The following is a 16,561-nucleotide window of genomic DNA, read 5'->3' as shown; positions in this document are numbered from 1 at the left end:
GGGTTCTTTCTTCCGGGACTGATGGAAGTCACCTACAGTATGTATGTTACGGGAGACGTAGGGGAACACGTCTCAAACAACTTTTTATTAAATGCCTGGGATTAAATATCACTCATTCCTTACGCTGAGAAATGTACTAAAATTGCGACAGAAGAAATGTTACATTTAGAGGGGTAACAGGAACAATCTAAGGAAAAACGGCTATCACATATTTGTTGGACATTGGTCTAGTAACAATACCAGGATAATTGTATCTAAGGGTAGCGAATGCTATATTAAGCTTACATAAACATTGAGGTAGATTTAAAACCATTGATTAATGATTTGAGGCAGTACAGTGGATTTATCATTATTATCAGGTTTTGTTTGTAGTTGAAACTTTTGGGTTGCTGAATCGGTGTGGTATAATGAATGCTAACAAAGTGTTTTGTGTTTTTTCTAGGAAAATGGGGGTTTCGTTGTCTCTCTGTGAAATGTTTCCTGGGGCTATAATCTTGGGGAGAGTGAGTGAGATTGAGGCCGTAACCTACCAAATAAATAAGGCCTGGCAAGTTTTGGTTTGTTTTTACCTTAAGGTTTGCAAATACCCACACACAACACATTTGTTATGACTATTTGTTGGTGTTTTTAAAATACTATGTTTGATTTGTGTGTTCTATTTCTTTTGAGTTTAGTGAGTTTTCCTGTTGTCAAGGGGCACGCACACACATGGAATTTGTTTAATTTTTGAGTTTTTATTAAACGTGTGAATTCTTTTGATAAAGGAATGTACTGGAAACCTGGGATACAACACGTATGAACTGTTTGGCTGTTCATTCATTTGTCTAATGTAGTAAGAAACACTTCTCTGAAGGGTTTGTATGACCTCTGACCTCTGTCATGACTTTCCATTGTGGTTTGATCACCCTCATTGGAAAGCCATTTGGATAATGAATGTAAGGTCATTTTATAATATGGATTTCAAGGTCATTTGTAATATTGATAATTATGATGACGTTTATAGTTCTTAGCCATCTTTGTGATTTGGATAAATGTGGAGATGAGGGCGTTGCCTTTGACTAAGGGTAGGCTGCCTTAAGTCTATATTTCCTATGACCATATGGGTACAATCAATTTTCTTTATGGAGTTCTTAAGAGAAGTGATTTTAATTTGATTTTGTAATTTGAAATGTTTTATTTTTTGACCAGTAGTGTTTGTTTTTACAAATTACTCTCGTGGAGAGTTATGTCTTAAAAACGGGGAGGATTCAGTCCTATGATGTTTTGGATTGAAGTTCACACACCTTGAGGAGTGTATGGAGTGATATGTGAAGAAGTGTATTGTTGTGGTGTTTGTTCTGTTCTATTCCCGATGGGTTATAGGTCTAACTTCCTGATCCTGTGGTTCTGCGATGAAGTTGACAGTGTGATGGGGAGTATAAGCCAATTGGAAAGAATAGTTTCAATAGAATGTGTTGTTATTCTCTTTGACATATGTTTAGACATTTGTATTAAGAATAATTGGTAAAAGTAATAATTTATCATATAGTTAATGAACTGAACTAAACTGTTGTTCTGATCTGTCCTCTCGAGGTTATCATGAAAAGTGACATCAGACTGTATCTAAATGCATGAAAGAGATAATTGGACAGAACAGTGTGTGTACCTCAAACCCCCCTCTAACTGGCTGAAGAAGAGTGACAAAGGCGATCAATATGGCCCTGTCCGCACCACTTCTACTGACAGAAATGAGCCGAGCCAGCAACCAGTGTACAGCATCCGATCTAAGCTATCAACTGCTTTTCTCTCATGTTTTTCCCAGGAGTGTGAGAGGAGTCCACGTGGAGTGAGCATGGGGAGAAATCTGTTCTAAACTTCTTATGTTTCTGATATACTGGTTGACGAATGGACAAGACATCATGGGTGGTAAAGGTGATGGCGGCTCAGCTGAGACATTGACATTGGGAGTATTCATGGCCATCCACTTTGAGGTGGAAAGCATGTCCAGCTAAATGCTTATTGAAATTCTCATTTATAGTGGATTTATTGGTAGTGACAGTGTTTCCTAGCCTCAGTGCAGTGGGCAGCTGGGAGGAGGTGCTCTTATTCTCCATGGACTTTACAATGTACCAGAACTTTTTTGAGTTTGTACTACAGGATGCAAATTTCTGTTTGAAAAAGCTAGCCTTAGCTTTCCTAATTCCCTGGTGTGTTTGTGTGTGTGTACTGTATGTGAGAATATGCCTACGTCATGTGTGTTTGAGCTACTCTGCTGGCTTCCTCGAGCTGATTGGTTCAAGGTTGGTAAGGAAGTGCTTAAATAAAGACTTCCTCTAATTTTGTTTATTTATATTCCCATATTATTTGAACTGCGGTTCTCTACTCTGGCTTCCTATCATGGAATATCAGCTGCACTTTCTAGGCGTCAGAAATTACCTGGCATGTACTAAGAAACAACATGGTCAAATTATAATTGCACAGTAATAACACATGCCCTACTTGTTTGTTTCTTTGGGATTCATCCCCAGTGCATGTTTGATTGAATTCCACCCATGTTTTGCAGGTCGGCGGAGGGGGTTGCAGTTGCATCAGAGTGACCTCATCACGTTGCAGGGTTGGATAATGCCTCTCTGGGGGGGAGAAGTTAAGGATGTTGAGAACCGAGCCTTCTCCTATACATAGGCTGAAGGACCCTTGCTGCTCCTGCTTAAAACCACAATTTTCATGTTTGCAGCTCATTGGTCAAGCCTGACCAGTAACAGAATCAAAACATTACATCACATACAGTCACACATATTCTCGCTCTCGCTCTCGCTCTCGCTCTCACTGCTATTCCTTGTGCTCTGCTCACCAAGGTATAACAGTGTTTGGAATGAGGCCTATAAAACACGTCTGTCCAATCCCTGGAGTAAGATCAGGTTCATAATGAGGTTGCTATGGAGTAGTATGTCTGTCAGTCTCTCTGGGGGACTGGTTCAATGCCAGAACACCACTCATACAGAGAAGAACCAACTTTTATATCATGTTTATTTGCTCTAATGTTTAATGTGATAATCACTCATAATGAAACTGTACGTTGACTACAGTAGCTGAGAACAAGCATCTGTGCTAGTTGAAGAGGAATATGGAGCAGCTGGCAGAGAGTACCATGTGTGAAATGGGTGTCTCTCACACACACCTTCTCATGTTTATCCACACACACACACACACAGAGAGACCCAGAGAGACATCTACTCATGTTCAGCCACACACCTTACTCATGTTTTTCTGACAGCCTGTTGTGCTGGGAGCATGTCACACATACGCGGACACACACACACACATCTGGCACTCTGCTAAGGTGATTACATTTTAAAATCTGTTCCTAAGTATTCCCACTCATAATAGTGACTATGTTTTAGTCAAATATTATATCTGTTTGGGTCAATTTGCAGTCCACAAATTATTTGTAATTTTGTTCTGGCCCCCTGACCATCCGCTCAAGAAAAATTTGTCCCGAAGCTGAATCTAGTTGATGATCCTGCCCTAGAGGCCGGAGTGTGTTTGATCTGTCAGCAGGCTGTCCAGGGCTGATGACATGCTTGAGGCCAACCAAAGACCTTGGCTGTCACGCTCTGACCTGAGATATCTCTGTTTTCTTTATATTTTGGTTAGGTCAGGGTGTGACGAGGGTGGATATGATAGTTTTTGTATTTTCTAGGGTTTTGTATGTCTAGGGGTTTTGTAGGTCTAGGTCATTTTTATGTCTATGGTGGCCTGAGATGGTTCCCAATCAGAGGCAGCTGTTTATCATTGTCTCTGATTGGGGATCATATTTAGGTAGCCATTTTCCCTTTTGTGTTCGTGGGTTCTTGTCTATGTGTAGTTGCCTGTCATCAGTCATTTGTATAACTTCACGTGTTATTTTGGTTAGTTTGTTCAGTGTTCATTCTTAATATAATAAAGAATGTACGCATACCACGCTGCGCCTTGGTCTCCTTCGTACGACTAACGTGACATTGGAACCTTGGGAAAGAACATGGTGGGTTCATTGTTTTTTTTTAGGTGTGTTTGTGAGTGTGTGTAAAATGAATACGGCTTGCGTCATGGACAACAAATCTTATCATAGCCTAATTTCCAATTAGTTCCACAGTTTCTCTTGAAAACGTGTCTCTAAGTCAATTTTGGCACTGCTCAATTGCATTTTCCATCTTTTGCAGCCATAACCAAGTGAAATGGCCACAGAAACAGACTATTCTTCCAGGCTGTTAGTTTAACATCTCCCTAAAGCTCCCTTCAAGCTACAATATGTACGTTTTGGGGCAACCCAACCATAATTCACATGGAAATGTTAGTTTAATATCTGTCATTATCATTGAAAGTAAATCTAAGAAGCGCTACTTTCGATGCTTCCCATTCCTAAGTTTTGTTATTTGTGTCTTTTAATTTCAGTTTTGTACAATAGCTTGAAAAATCGTTTTGGCTATGGAAAATATATTAGGTGAACTATTAGGATTTTAGCAACCAGGAAATGGCAGAGCATCTCTAAGGCCCTTGGGGAGCATGTAGGTGATGAGTGCTGCATTGTTGTGTTGGGGTTAGGAACCTCTCTGTCAGTGGGAATCATCCCTCTCCCAGGGGGCCCCTATCTGATAATTATTTTGGTCAGGGGTCAGGCCCAGGAATTTGTCATGGATGTATTACACAATGGCCGCTACAGGACTGTGTGTGAGGTAGAGGTGGAATACTCCGGAATACACAGCGAAACTGTGGCCACCTGCTCCAAACCTGTAGTGTTGGACTAGAAGTCTTGTACAGGGATGAGAGATACAGATTATTTTTAAAGGATGACAAGAAAGCTTTTGCTTTCAGGAAGAGAGAGGAGGTCATGTGGAGACCGATGAGGAGAAAGAGAAGGAGAGACAGGAAGAGAGAGGAGGTCATGTGAAGAGCGATGAGGAGAAAGAGAAGGAGAGACAGGAAGAGAGAGGTCATGTGAAGAGCGATGAGGAGAAAGAGAAGGAGAGACAGGAAGAGAGAGGAGGTCATGTGAAGAGCGATGAGGAGAAAGAGAAGGAGAGACAGGAAGAGAGAGGAGGTTATGTGAAGAGCGATGAGGAGAAAGAGAAGGAGAGACGGGAAGAGAGAGGAGGTCATGTGAAGAGCGATGAGGAGAAAGAGAAGGAGAGACAGGAAGAGAGAGGAGGTTATGTGAAGAGCGATGAGGAGAAAGAGAAGGAGAGACAGGAAGAGAGAGGAGGTCATGTGAAGAGCGATGAGGAGAAAGAGAAGGAGAGACAGGAAGAGAGAGGTCATGTGAAGAGCGATGAGGAGAAGGAGAGACAGGAAGAGAGATGAGGTCATGTGAAGAGCGATGAGGAGAAAGAGAAGGAGAGACAGGAAGAGAGAGGTCATGTGAAGGGGGATGAGGAGATAGAGAAGGAGAGACAGGAAGAGAGAGGAGGTCATGTGAAGAGCGATGAGGAGAAAGAGAAGGAGAGACAGGAAGAGAGAGGAGGTTATGTGAAGAGCGATGAGGAGAAAGAGAAGGAGAGACAGGAAGAGAGAGGAGGTCATGTGAAGAGCGATGAGGAGAAAGAGAAGGAGAGACAGGAAGAGAGAGGAGGTCATGTGAAGAGCGATGAGAAGGAGAGACAGGAAGAGAGAGGAGGTTATGTGAAGAGGAATGAGGAGAAAGAGAAGGAGAGACAGGAAGAGAGAGGAGGTCATGTGGAGAGAAGGAGAGACAGGAAGAGAGAGGAGGTTATGTGAAGAGTGATGAGGAGAAAGAGAAGGAGTGACATGAAGAGAGAGGAGGTCATGTGAAGAGGGATGAGGAGATAGAGAAACCGATAAAAGGAGGGAGGATTCAATGATAAAGAGATACAGGAGAGAGAGATACAGGAGAGAGAGATTGTGTAAGGGTGAGGTAGAGAGAGATACAGGAGAGAGAGATTGTGTAAGGGTGAGGTAGAGAGAGATACAGGAGAGAGGGATTGTGTAAGGGTGAGGTAGAGAGAGAGATTGTGTAAGGGTGAGGTAGAGAGAGATACAGGGTGAGGTAGAGAGAGATACTGGGTGAGGTAGAGAGAGATACTGGGTGAGGTAGAGAGAGATACAGAATAGGTTGTGTAAGGGTGAGGTAGAGAGAGATACTGGGTGAGGTAGAGAGAGATACTGGGTGAGGTAGAGAGAGATACTGGGTGAGGTAGAGAGAGATACAGAAGAGATTGTGTAAGGGTGAGGTAGAGAGAGATACAGGAGAGAGAGATTGTGTAAGGGTGAGGTAGAGAGAGATAAAGGAGAGAGAGATTGTGTAAGGGTGAGGTAGAGAGAGATACAGGAGAGAGAGATTGTGTAAGGGTGAGGTAGAGAGAGAGATACTGGGTGAGGTAGAGAGAGATACAGAAGAGGCTGTGTAAGGGTGTGGTAGAGAGAAATACAGGAGACAGATTGTGTAAGGGTGAGGTAGAGAGAGATACTGGGTGAGGTAGAGAGAGATACAGAAGAGATTGTGTAAGGGTGAGGTAGAGAGAGATACAGGAGAGAGAGATTGTGTAAGGGTGAGGTAGAGAGAGACACTGGGTGAGGTAGAGAGAGATACAGAAGATATTGTGTAAGTGTGAGGTAGAGAGAGATACAGGAGAGAGAGATTGTGTAAGGGGTGAGGTATAGAGAGATACAGGAGAGAGAGATTGTGTAAGGGTGAGGTAGAGAGAGATACAGGAGAGAGAGATTGTGTAAGGGGGAGGTAGAGAGAGATACAGGAGAGAGAGATTGTGTAAGGGTGAGGTAGAGAGAGATACAGGAGAGAGAGATTGTGTAAGGGTGAGGTAGAGAGAGATACTGGGTGAGGTATAGAGAGATACAGGAGAGAGAGATTGTGTAAGGGTGAGGTAGAGAGAGATACTGGGTGAGGTAGAGAGAGATACAGAAGAGATTGTATGTGAGGTAGAGAGAGATACAGGGAGTGAGGACAGGGGGGCACAGAGTTCCTTGGCTGTCTTTTTTGTCATTAGTCTACTGTTGATACAGTCCCAACATGTTTTCCTGTCAGCAGTCAAGTTTTCAAGATATTGGACTCAAGATATGTATCTTGAAAATTTGGTTGGTGACATGCAAAACATTTTGGGACTGTATCAACAGTGGAGTAATGAAAAAAAATACCAAAACATCGTTTTTCATTGGGTTATTCCTTCAACACACTGACTCACTGAGGGTGACAACGATGCAACGAAAATTATTTTTCTTCTCTCTCTCTACTCCCTATCCACATCATCCAAACAGAAGACAGGTCCAATATCATAACTGTGACATACTCTGGGCAGCTTTCAAATAGTAGTGACCTCATTATGGCTTTCTTCACCAGCTAGCTAATCAGGAGGCCTATGGTGCAGTCAGAGCTGGTATCCCCATTCAGACCCATGTAATGACTGCCATCTGCTGGTGAATGGGAGTAATAGTAATTTAGTAATAACAGAACATATGGGTAATACACCGGCTGTAGGGCCTTCTTAATACCAAACACTAGAAGGGAGCCAATTATAGCCTTTCGAACCATGTATGGTGAGATAGCTTGCCTGAGACCTAAAATACATCTGCCGGCCCCTGACTAGAAGGTAACTTCTGGGGGGGGGTTTTAGCTCTTGAGTGTTGAAAGATTTGGAACTAGTTGGTCACATCACAGTTGAGTTTACTGTGTCATTATTCCCTTTGAGGAAATGTGTCTGGTGTCTTATCAAGCAGCTTTGGACAAACAACAACAGTACAGGGTATTTATTACCTAATACAACAGACAACAGAGGGCATTATATACATGTACAGACACCAGGGGCATTAGTATATGGAGGGACATTAAAGATCACATACATACAGGATCTGAGTCTGCAGCCTGATAGTGCCAGCACATATTCAATGTCAGGCAAGGAATGTTAGGTTACAATACGTTACAAAGGGACAATCTTATACATTATTCAAAGCAGGTTTGGAATTAATTCCATTTCAATTCCAGTCAGTTCAGAAAGTGAACCAAATTTTGATTTAAAAAATGTCCTCATTGAAAAGCATTGGAATTTGAATTTTAGAGTGCTTCCTGAATTGAGTGGAATTGAAATGGAATTGACCCCAACCCTGATTCAAAGTAATGTGGGGACAACCTGTCAGATCAATCATAACAGTCCATTCCCTTCTGAGGTCTGGGATGTGGACCTGCTAAATCGAGACGACGACCCCCTCTCTGGTCCTCGTGACTTCCTGACCAGGGCACCCAGGTTCCCCCTGAACTTCTCCCCCACGAAGGCATACAGCACTGGGTTAACAAAGCTGTGGACCAGGGCCAGGCTGTGGGTGACCTGGAGGGCCAGGTCCACCCTGTTCCTCACAGCACAGTCGAAGCGCACCAACTTGGCCCTCATCAGGGTGTCGGCCATCACCGTCATGTGTAACGGCGTCCAGCACAGGAAGAAGGCGAACACCACGGCAATGATGACCCGCATGGCCCTGTGCTTCTGGAAGCCGCGCGTCTGCAGCAACCGGGCCACAGTGATGCTGTAGCACGCCACCATGATGACTAGTGGGAGCAGGAACCCTAGGATGTGGCGTAGGCCGCGAGTAGCGAGCCGCCAGTGGGTGGCGCTGCTGACGTCGAAGTGCTCAGCACACCTCGTCGGACCACCTCTCTGGGGCGTGAAGGCGTCGTTGAAGAGGGCAGGGAGAGAGAGGGCGCCCCCCAGAGTCCAGATGAAGGTGCAGGCGTACCATCTGCAGGCCCTTCGGCGGCCCTTTCGGGACTTGGCAGGGCGAACGATCACCAGGTAGCGGTCGACACTGATACACACCAGGAACAGGATGCTGGTGTAGAAGCTAGCCTCCATAACCAGGCTGAGGAACTTACACAGGAAGTCACCAAAGATCCAGCCGTGGAGCGTGTTAGCAGCCCAGAAGGGCAGGGTCAGAGCCAGCAGCCCGTCAGCTACAGTCAGGTGAAACAGGTAGACGTCGGATGGGGTCAGGGACTGTTGACTGAAGCCAATCACGAGCCCCACAAGTAGGTTACCAGGAACAGCCAATAGGAAGATGGCGACGTGAAGGACACACAGGAATATGACGGCACCGGGAGAAAGGGGCTGAGCTGCACAGGACAATGTGTTAAAGTTCAGGTCAAAGGAGGTGATGTTGAAGTAATAGGAGTCATTGGCTGATTTATAGTCATAGTCTGATTTATAATCATAGTCCAGGACCTCTGTTGGAGATGGGGAAAACAGTAGTCAGAGGGAATCTTTTTATGATATGATCACCTAGTCTTATACTGTTATTCTATCTAAAGCTTCTTATACAGTCAACAGTACATTTATTTCTATGGATCTATCCATCCCATCCTCCATCCACCCACCCAAACCCATCCATCCATCCATCCACCCACCCACCCAAACCCATTCATCCAGCCACCCACCCAAACTGATCCATCCATCCATCCACCCAAATCCATCCCATCCAAACCCATCCATCCACCCACCCAAACCCATCCACCCATCCAAACCCATCCATCCACCCACCCAAACCCATCCACCCACTCAAACCCATCCATCCACCCGCCCACCCAAACCTATCCATCCACCAACCCAAACCCACCCACCCAAACCTACCAATCCATTCATCCACCCAAACCCACCAAAACCTATCCATCAACCCACTCAAGCCCATCCATCTATCCAAACACATCCCTTCCTCCACCCAAACCCATCCATCCATCCACCCAAACTCATCCACCCACCCAAAACATCAATCCATCCAAACCCAACCCTTTGTCCATTCATCCACCCAAGCCCATCCACCTAAACCCAAACCCATCCATACATCCACCCAAACCCATCCATCCATCCATCCATCCACCCAAACTCATCCACCCACCCAACCCCATCCATCCATCCAAACCCATCACTTCATCCATTCATCCACCCAAATCCATCCACCCAAACCCATCCCTTTATCCATCCACCTACTCAAACCCATCCATCCATCGATATATCCACCAAAACCTATCCATCCACCCACTCAAACCCCTCCATCCATACAAACCCATCCATCCAGCCACCCAAACCCATCCATCCAGCCACCCACCCTAATCCATCCATCCATCCACCCATCCCAAACCCACCCACCCATCCATCCACCCACCCAAACCCATCCACCCACCCAAACCCACCCATCCATCCACCCACCCAAACCCATCCATACATCCACCCATTCACCCAAACATATCCACCCACTCAAGCCCATCCAAACCCATCCATCCATCCACCCAAACCCATCCCTTCATCCATCCACCCAAACCCATCCCTTCATCCACCCAAACCCATCCACCCAAACCCATCCATCCACCCAAACCCATCCCTTCATCCATCCACCCAAACCCATCCCTTCATCCACCCAAACCCATCCACCCAAACCCATCCAACCATCCAAACCCATCACTTCACCCATTCATCTACCCAACCTCATCCACCCAAACCTATCCCTTTATCCATCCATCCATCCATCCACCCACCCCATCCATCCATCCATATATCCACCCAAACCTATCCATCCACACACTCAAACCCATCCAGCTATCCAAACCTATCCCTTCATCCATCCAAACCCATCCATGATCAACCCAAACCCATCAATCCACCCAACCGTCCCTTCATGCACCCAAACCCATCCATCATCCAAATCCATTCATTCATCCATCCACCCACCCAAACCCATCCATCGACCCACCCAAACCATCAATCCACCCATCCAAACCCATCCAGCCATCTACCAAACCCATCCATCCACCCAAACCCACCCATCCACTCAAACCCATCCATCCACCCAAACCCTTCCATCCAAACCCATCCCTTCATCCATCTATCCACCCAAACCCATCCATCCAAACCCATCCCTTCATCCATTCATCCACCCAAACCCATCCATCCACCCAAACTCATCCATCCATCCATCCATCCAAACCCATCACTTCATCCACCCAAACCCATCCAGCCAAACTCATCCATCCATCCGCCTAAACTCATCCATCCAAACTCATCCATCCATCTGCCTAAACTCATCCATCCATCCACCCAAACCCATCCATCATCCACCCAAACTCATCCATCCATCCATCCACCCACCCAAACCCATCCACCCATCGATCCGCTCACCCAAACCCATCCCTTCATCCATCCAAACCCATCCATCCATCCACCCAAACCCATCCATTCATCCACCCAAACCCATCCCTTCATCCACCCAAACCCATCCATCCAAACCCATCACTTCACCCATTCATCCACCCAACCTCATCCACCAAAACCCATCCATCAAAACCTATCCCTTCATCCATCCTTCCACCACAACCCATCCATCCATCCATATCTCCACCCAAACCTATCCATCCATCCACTCAAACCCATCCATCTATCCAAACCCATTCCTTCATCCACCCAAACCCACCCATCCATCCATCCACCGACCCAAACCCATCCACCCATCGATCCATTCACCCAAACCCATCCCTTCATCCATCCAAACCCATCCATCCATCCACCCAAACCCATCCATTCATCCACCCAAACCCATCCCTTCATCCACCCAAACCCATCCATCCAAACTCATCACTTCACCCATTCATCCACCCAACCTCATCCACCGAAACCCATCCATCAAAACCTATCCCTTCATCCATCCTTCCACCACACCCCATCCATCCATCCATATCTCCACCCAAACCTATCCATCCACCCACTCAAACCCATCCATCTATCCAAATCTATCCCTTCATCCATCCAAACCCATCCATGATCAACCCAAACCCATCCATCCACCCAAACCCATCCATCATCCAAATCAATCCCTTAACCATTAATTAATCCATCCACCCATCCACCCACCCAAACCCATCCATGCACCCATCCAGCCATCTACCAAACCTATCCACCCAAAACCACCCATCCACGCAAACCTATCCACCCACCCATCCATCCACTCAAACCCATCCATCCATCCACCCTTCCATCCATCCACTCAAACCTATCCATCCACTCAAACCCATCCATCCACCCAAACCCATCCATCCAAACCCATCACTTCATCCATTCACCACCCAAACCCATCCATCCATCCACCCAAACCCATCCATCCACCCAAACCCATCCATCCACCCATCCATCCATCCACCCAAACCCATCCATCCAAACCCATCACTTCATCCATTCATCCACCCAAACCCATCCATCCACCCAAACCCATCCATCCACCCAAACCCATCCATCCATACACTCAAACCCATCCATCATCCAAATCCATTCATTCATCCATCCACCCAAACCCATCCCTCCACCCATTCAAACCCACCCACCCATCCAGCCATCTACCAAACCTATCCACCAATCCATTCATCCACCCAAACCCACCCATCCAAGCAAACCTATCCACCCATCCATCCACTCAAACCCATCCATCATCCACCCAAACCCATCCACCCACCCATCCATCCATCCATCCAAACCCATCCATCCATACACTCAAACCCATCCATCATCCAAATCCATTCATTCATCCATCCACCCAAACCCATCCCTCCGCCCATTCAAACCCACCCACCCATCCAGCCATCTACCAAACCTATCCACCAATCCATTCATCCACCCAAACCCACCCATCCACGCAAACCTACCACCCATCCATCCACTCAAACCCATCCATCATCCACCCAAACCCATCCACCCACCCATCCATCATCCACCCAAACTCATCCATCCATCCATCCATCCACCCAAACCCATCCACCCATCAATCCATTCACCCAAACCCATCCCTTCATCCATCCAAACCCATCCATCCACCCAAACCATCCATCAAAACCATTCCCTTCATCCACCCAAACCCACCCACCCATCCATCCACCCACCAAACCCATCCATCCAAACCCATCACTTCACCCATTCATCCATCCAAACCCATCCATCCAAACCTATCCCTTCATCAATCCTTCCACCCCAACCCATCCATCCATCAATATCTCCACCCAAACCTATCCATCCACCCACTGAAACCCATCCATCTATCCAAACCCATCCCTTCATCCACCCACCCAAACCCATCCATCCAAACCTATCCCTTCATCCATCCTTCCACTCACCCCATCCATCCATATCTCCAACCAAACCTATCCATCCACCCACTCAAACCCATCCATCTATCCAAACCTATCCCTACATCCATCCGAACCCATCCATGATCAACCCAAACCCATCTATCCACCCAAACCCATCCATCATCCAAATCCAGCCCTTTATCCATTAATTCATCCCATCCACCTATCCATCATCCAAATCCATCCATCCATCCACCCACCCAAACCCATCCATCCACCCATCCAGCCATCTACCAAACCTATCCACCCATCCACCCTTCCATCCATCCACGCAAACCTATCCATCCACTCAAACCCATCCATCCACCCAAACCCATCCATCCAAACCCATCACTTCATCCATTCATCCACCCAAACCCATCCATCCATCCACCCAAACCCATCCATCCACCCAAACTCATCCATCAATCCACCCAAACCCATCCATCCACACACTCAAACCCATCTATCTATCCAAACCTATCCCTTCATCGATCCAAACCCATCCATGATCAACCCAAACCCATCCATCCATCCACCCAAACCCATCCCTTCATCCACCCAAACCCATCCATCCAAACCCATCACTTCCCCCATTCATCCACCCAACCTCATCCACCGAAACCCATCCATCAAAACCTATCCCTTCATCCATCCTTCCACCACACCCCATCCATCCATCCATATCTCCACCCAAACCTATCCATCCACCCACTCAAACCCATCCATCTATCCAAATCTATCCCTTCATCCATCCAAACCATTCCATGATCAACCCAAACCCATCCATCCACCCAAACCCATCCATCATCCAAATCAATCCCTTAACCATTAATTAATCCATCCACCCATCCACCCACCCAAACCCATCCATGCACCCATCCAGCCATCTACCAAACCTATCCACCCAAAACCACCCATCCACGCAAACCTATCCACCCACCCATCCATCCACTCAAACCCATCCATCCATCCACCCTTCCATCCATCCACGCAAACCTATCCATCCACTCAAACCCATCCATCCACCCAAACCCATCCATCCAAACCCATCACTTCATCCATTCACCACCCAAACCCATCCATCCACCCAAACCCATCCATCCACCCAAACCCATCCATCCACCCATCCATCCATCCACCCAAACCCATCCATCCATCCATCCACCCAAACCCATCCATCCATCCACCCAAACCCATCCATCCACCCAAACCCATCCATCCAAACCCATCACTTCATCCATATATCCACCCAAACCCATCCATCCACCCAAACCCATCCATCCATCCATCCACCCAAACCCATCCATCATCCACCCAAACTCATCCATCATTCACCCATCCATCCATTCAATCAAACCCATCCCTCATCTACCAAACCCATCCACCCACCCATCCATCCACCCACCCACCCACTCAAACCCATTCATCCATCCACCCAAACCTATCCATCCACCCACTCAAACCCATCCATCCACCCCATCCTTCATCCACCCAAACCCATCCATCCACCCAAACAATCCCTTCATCCACCCACCCATCCATCCACCCATCCTCTATCCACCCAAACCCACCCATACATCCAAACACATCCCATCCATCCACCCAAACCCATCCATCCATCCATCCACCCAAACCCATCCATCCATCCATCTGAATTTCATGAGTATTTACAAACTATATAAGTTCTCACCTGTCATCTTTGCATCCAGTTCTATGATAATGAAGAGGGAGTTGCCACTGTTTTAAAGACATCACAGCTGGGATGGAAGTGTGGAGATATCCTGTTAATTAAGAGAACAATGTTGTGTCACTGCACTTGAGTCATTTGTCAGCCTCAAATTCTGCTTCCTCAATGATTAGAAATGAAAGTCATAGACTCCACTTGTTCATTGAATTGTTAAAAAGAGAATGTTTGACAGCAGTTTGGAACTTTTTAGGCAGTTTCTTTTTCTGTCAGCTGTTGGTGGATCTGAGAGCACATTACTAAATATAATATGGTAAGATAGAGACAGACAGAGAAAGACTAGCCTTTAACTTCTGATGCCCTTGTCTTTGTTGAGACATCTTCACTTAAAGACATCCTACAGTGATTTTTTAACTTTTACTGTTTTTAAAGCAATATCCCATGTATTATACAGTCAAATGCACACAGTAAATGGTACAATAGTGTTTTATAGGCACAACTGCAAACTTCAAGGAGTAGGGCATTCAAGGAGTTGGTCTGATGAGAATGTGTTATGCCATCCTCGTGAGGATGCCTGGACCATCTGAGGTGTGTCTTTTAAGTAAATCAGGTGTTAAATTAGATTAAAAGGAGACTGGAGTACCACTTTAAGATGAGCACCAATGGGCCTAATAGTTACACACACGCTAGTCCAGTACAACCCCGGCTATGATCCATAGCTAGTCGGCTTGGCCTAACATGTTCTGATCTGTTTCAGCTGTCCTTGTGCTTGTCTCCACCCCCTCCAGGTGTCGCCCATCTTCCCCACTTATCCTCTGGATATTTATACCTGTGTTTTCTGTCTGTCTGTGCCAGTTCGTCTTGTTTGTTCAAGCGCCTGCGGTTTCCAGTTTCTCACCCTCCTGGTTTTGACCCTTGCCTGTCCTGACTCCGAGCCTGCTGCCTGACCAGTCTGCCTGAGCCTGCCTGCTGACCTGTACCTTTGCTCCTCTCTGGATTACTGATCTCTGCCTGAGCCTGCCTGATCAGTCTCCCTGTCCCTGACCCTGCCTGATCAGTCTGCCGGTCCCTGACCCTGAGCCTGCCTGCTGACCTGTACCTTTGCTCCTCTCTGGATTACTGATCTCTGCCTGTCCCTGAGCCTGCCTGATCAGTCTGCCGGTCCCTGACCCTGAGCCTGCCTGCTGACCTGTACCGTTGCCCCTCTCTGGATTACTGAACTCTGCCTGTCCCTGAGCCTGCCTGCCGTCCTGTACCTTTGCTCCTACTAATGATTATCGACCCCTGCCTGCCTTAACCTGTCGTTCGCCTGCCACTGTTGTTAAATTAAACATGGTTACTTCACACAGTCTGCACTTGGGTCTTACATGATATAGCCAAACAAAGTATTTACCGCAAAACATTTCAACTACTTCCTAAACAAGTACCTGGGGCTGTGAACTACCACCTGTACAGACAAAACTCCCCCCAGCCACAAAGTAGGAATACATGTGGGCATTCACAAACACACAGATCACAAATAAACAAAACCTTGAGTTTGTCAGTAAGTGATATCTATTCTTAAGGTATCAGAGAACAATGGTAACCTTGGGTAGAGCTGCCGTGGGATGAGAGGGTCTACATGTCTGTCATTAACATCCCTGTGACCTACATTACACCATGTCTAGGTCCTGTCCTCTAAGTGTCATTTACGTGATATGCTCAAATTGCATGCACGTCAATTACTGTCATTGCAGAAGACACTGGGTTCTTTGGTC

At 46.5% G+C, this 16,561-nt stretch overlaps 1 protein-coding gene across 1 annotated transcript; it reads right to left on the bottom strand.

Moving 5' to 3' along the window:
• Window positions 1–7,719: 7,719 nt before the first annotated feature.
• On the bottom strand, window positions 7,720–15,211 carry LOC110495453 (C-X-C chemokine receptor type 1). Its single transcript, XM_021570722.2, has 2 exons — window positions 14,811–15,211; window positions 7,720–9,199 (listed from the first exon to the last, which is right to left on the bottom strand). Exons 1-2 carry the CDS (start codon window positions 14,815–14,817, stop codon window positions 8,127–8,129), a joined length of 1,080 nt encoding a protein of 359 aa, XP_021426397.1. The 5' UTR covers window positions 14,818–15,211; the 3' UTR covers window positions 7,720–8,126.
• Between the last annotated feature and the right edge of the window lie 1,350 nt (window positions 15,212–16,561).

This window comes from Oncorhynchus mykiss, chromosome 18, assembly GCF_013265735.2.
Source record: "Oncorhynchus mykiss isolate Arlee chromosome 18, USDA_OmykA_1.1, whole genome shotgun sequence".
Lineage (NCBI taxonomy): Eukaryota > Metazoa > Chordata > Actinopteri > Salmoniformes > Salmonidae > Oncorhynchus > Oncorhynchus mykiss.
Note: the sequence above shows the minus strand (reverse complement) of the source record. Positions and strands in the feature narration are given on the sequence as shown.